At 43.7% G+C, this 1,985-nt stretch overlaps 1 protein-coding gene across 1 annotated transcript; it reads right to left on the minus strand.

Annotated features, from left to right (window-relative positions):
* Positions 1 to 147: 147 nt before the first annotated feature.
* Positions 148 to 1,724, minus strand: PHALS_10204 (uncharacterized protein; the record flags this gene model as incomplete). Its single annotated transcript, XM_024725588.1, has 2 exons — positions 148 to 290; positions 368 to 1,724. 2 exons carry the CDS (start codon positions 1,722 to 1,724, stop codon positions 148 to 150), a joined length of 1,500 nt encoding a protein of 499 aa, XP_024576349.1.
* Positions 1,725 to 1,985: the final 261 nt, after the last annotated feature.

Raw genomic sequence — 1,985 nt, forward strand, 5'->3', positions numbered from 1 at the left:
TCGTAAAGAGGTTTGATTCTCGATATTGACACATCCCTAATGTTCTGCTTCAGTCGTCGATCAGAGGACATGACAATAGCGTCCGCTCCCAGATAGCCAGCGAAAATGCCTCCCATTACGCTATACGTAATCGGACCCAATGTGGACTCAGTCACACCAGAGTCCGTCCGGAGGCGATATACAGTGAAGCCGCCGGCTCCCCAAGTGAAAGTAGATTGGTTCGTGCAGTGAATGCCGGCAAGGGGAGTTGTTGTTCCTATCCCCAGGAGTCCAGAACTCTTTAATGTCATCTGAGTTGAACTACCGGTGCCAAATCTGTGGTCGTTGGCAGTGTTATTGCCTATCCATGTGGCATTCGTAGAGGTACCGTAGGATCCGTTATTGACCTCTATTTGAAATTCAACTGGAGTTGCGTTAGAGCCCAGAAAACGACACATTCGAGTGTATGTTCCATCGAGGTATGCTGATCCACTTCCTTTAATCGCAAAATATTCCGTTGTTGCCGTGGTATTGATACCAAACTCTGTTAAAGGTCCTACTGTTGTAATAGCTGTTTGATTGCCGTACGTTAAGAAGCCAGCAAGTGAATTGGCTGTAATAGTACCAGAAGCGGTAAGATTGGTAATTCCCGATATCGCTCCGGTCGATCCGTTGATCCTCATCCGAGCGACGTTATTTGTCTGCAAAACGAAATCATTAGATGAAGTCGATCCAAAATATCCGTCCCCATTGACGAAGTGATACAAGGCCATAGTAGATGTCCCGTTTGTTGAGTTGAACGTCTGAGCAGATGAAGCCCTCGAGCATTTTATCGTATCAGACGTTGTTATCGTTCCAATATTTTGAATAGTCCTACTTGAAGAGATTACTGATATTGAATTTATTGATAGTGATCCGAAATCTCCAGACGTCCCTGATACAAGGGTTGTGGCATTTAACGTATCACCGCTTACATATCCGAGACCGGTTATGCCTTTAGATGCATTAAGTACTAATGCTTGTGATGCAGTAGCTGAACCAAGGGTGATGTTCAGGTAATAGTTTGAATTGAAATTGATTCCATTGAATCGGAGTGAAGGTATATTTAGTCCGACTCCTGCCATATCCAATGTCAGACTGCTTAAAGTCCCAATAGAGGTGATATTGGCCTGAGCCGCAGTTATTATTGTGCCGTTGATATTGGTCGAGGTAAGTGAATTTAGTCCCGTTATCGTTCTCGAAGCCCCTGGGAAACTGAGATTACCTGAAATCACTAACCCGGTTAATGTACCGAGAGATGTAATATTAGTTTGAGCAGCAGTCTGTAGAGTCCCTGTAATGTTGGTAGCGGTGAGCGATGTTAGAGTTCCAAGCGAAGTGATATTAGGCTGTGATGCAGTTAGCAAAGTACCTGTAATGTTGGTAGCGGTGAGCGATGTTAGAGCTCCAATCGAAGTGATATTAGGCTGTGATGCAGTTAGCAGAGTACCCGTGATATTAGTAGCAGTTAGAGAGCTAATAGTAGCAATTGAGCCGGTATCGTCAAGTACTAAGGCTCTACCGCTAACCGCCGTTCCCGGAGTAATCCCTGTGATATACGTCAAACGATAATCATTCTTACTGAAGTATAACGATTGAGCATATTGATATGTTAGATATCCATTGCTGTCTAACGTCAGATAGAATGAAGGGTTGTAGATTGGTGATATAAATATTGGCTGTGGATATGAGAATCCAGAACTCATGTTTGTTATATTTCAATCTATATACAAGCAGACGATAATCATGAGCGCTATTCCAGACTACGGGTCTTCGTTGCCGAAAAAGTTCAAAGCTGCTGGTATGGGTGATATCCCAGCGCTTGACATAAAGAAGCTCTTTCGGATGGTTGTTCTTGGTCCCTCGTTTAGCGGGAAGAACAATCTTTGCATGTTCATTCTCAAACATTCTCCTCACGTATTTGCCCACCTAACTATTATTGCTCGTAATCCACACCAGGAACTATA

Source organism: Plasmopara halstedii (genome assembly GCF_900000015.1).
Source record: "Plasmopara halstedii genome assembly, contig: Scaffold_468, whole genome shotgun sequence".
NCBI classification, from domain to species: Eukaryota; Oomycota; class Peronosporomycetes; order Peronosporales; family Peronosporaceae; genus Plasmopara; species Plasmopara halstedii.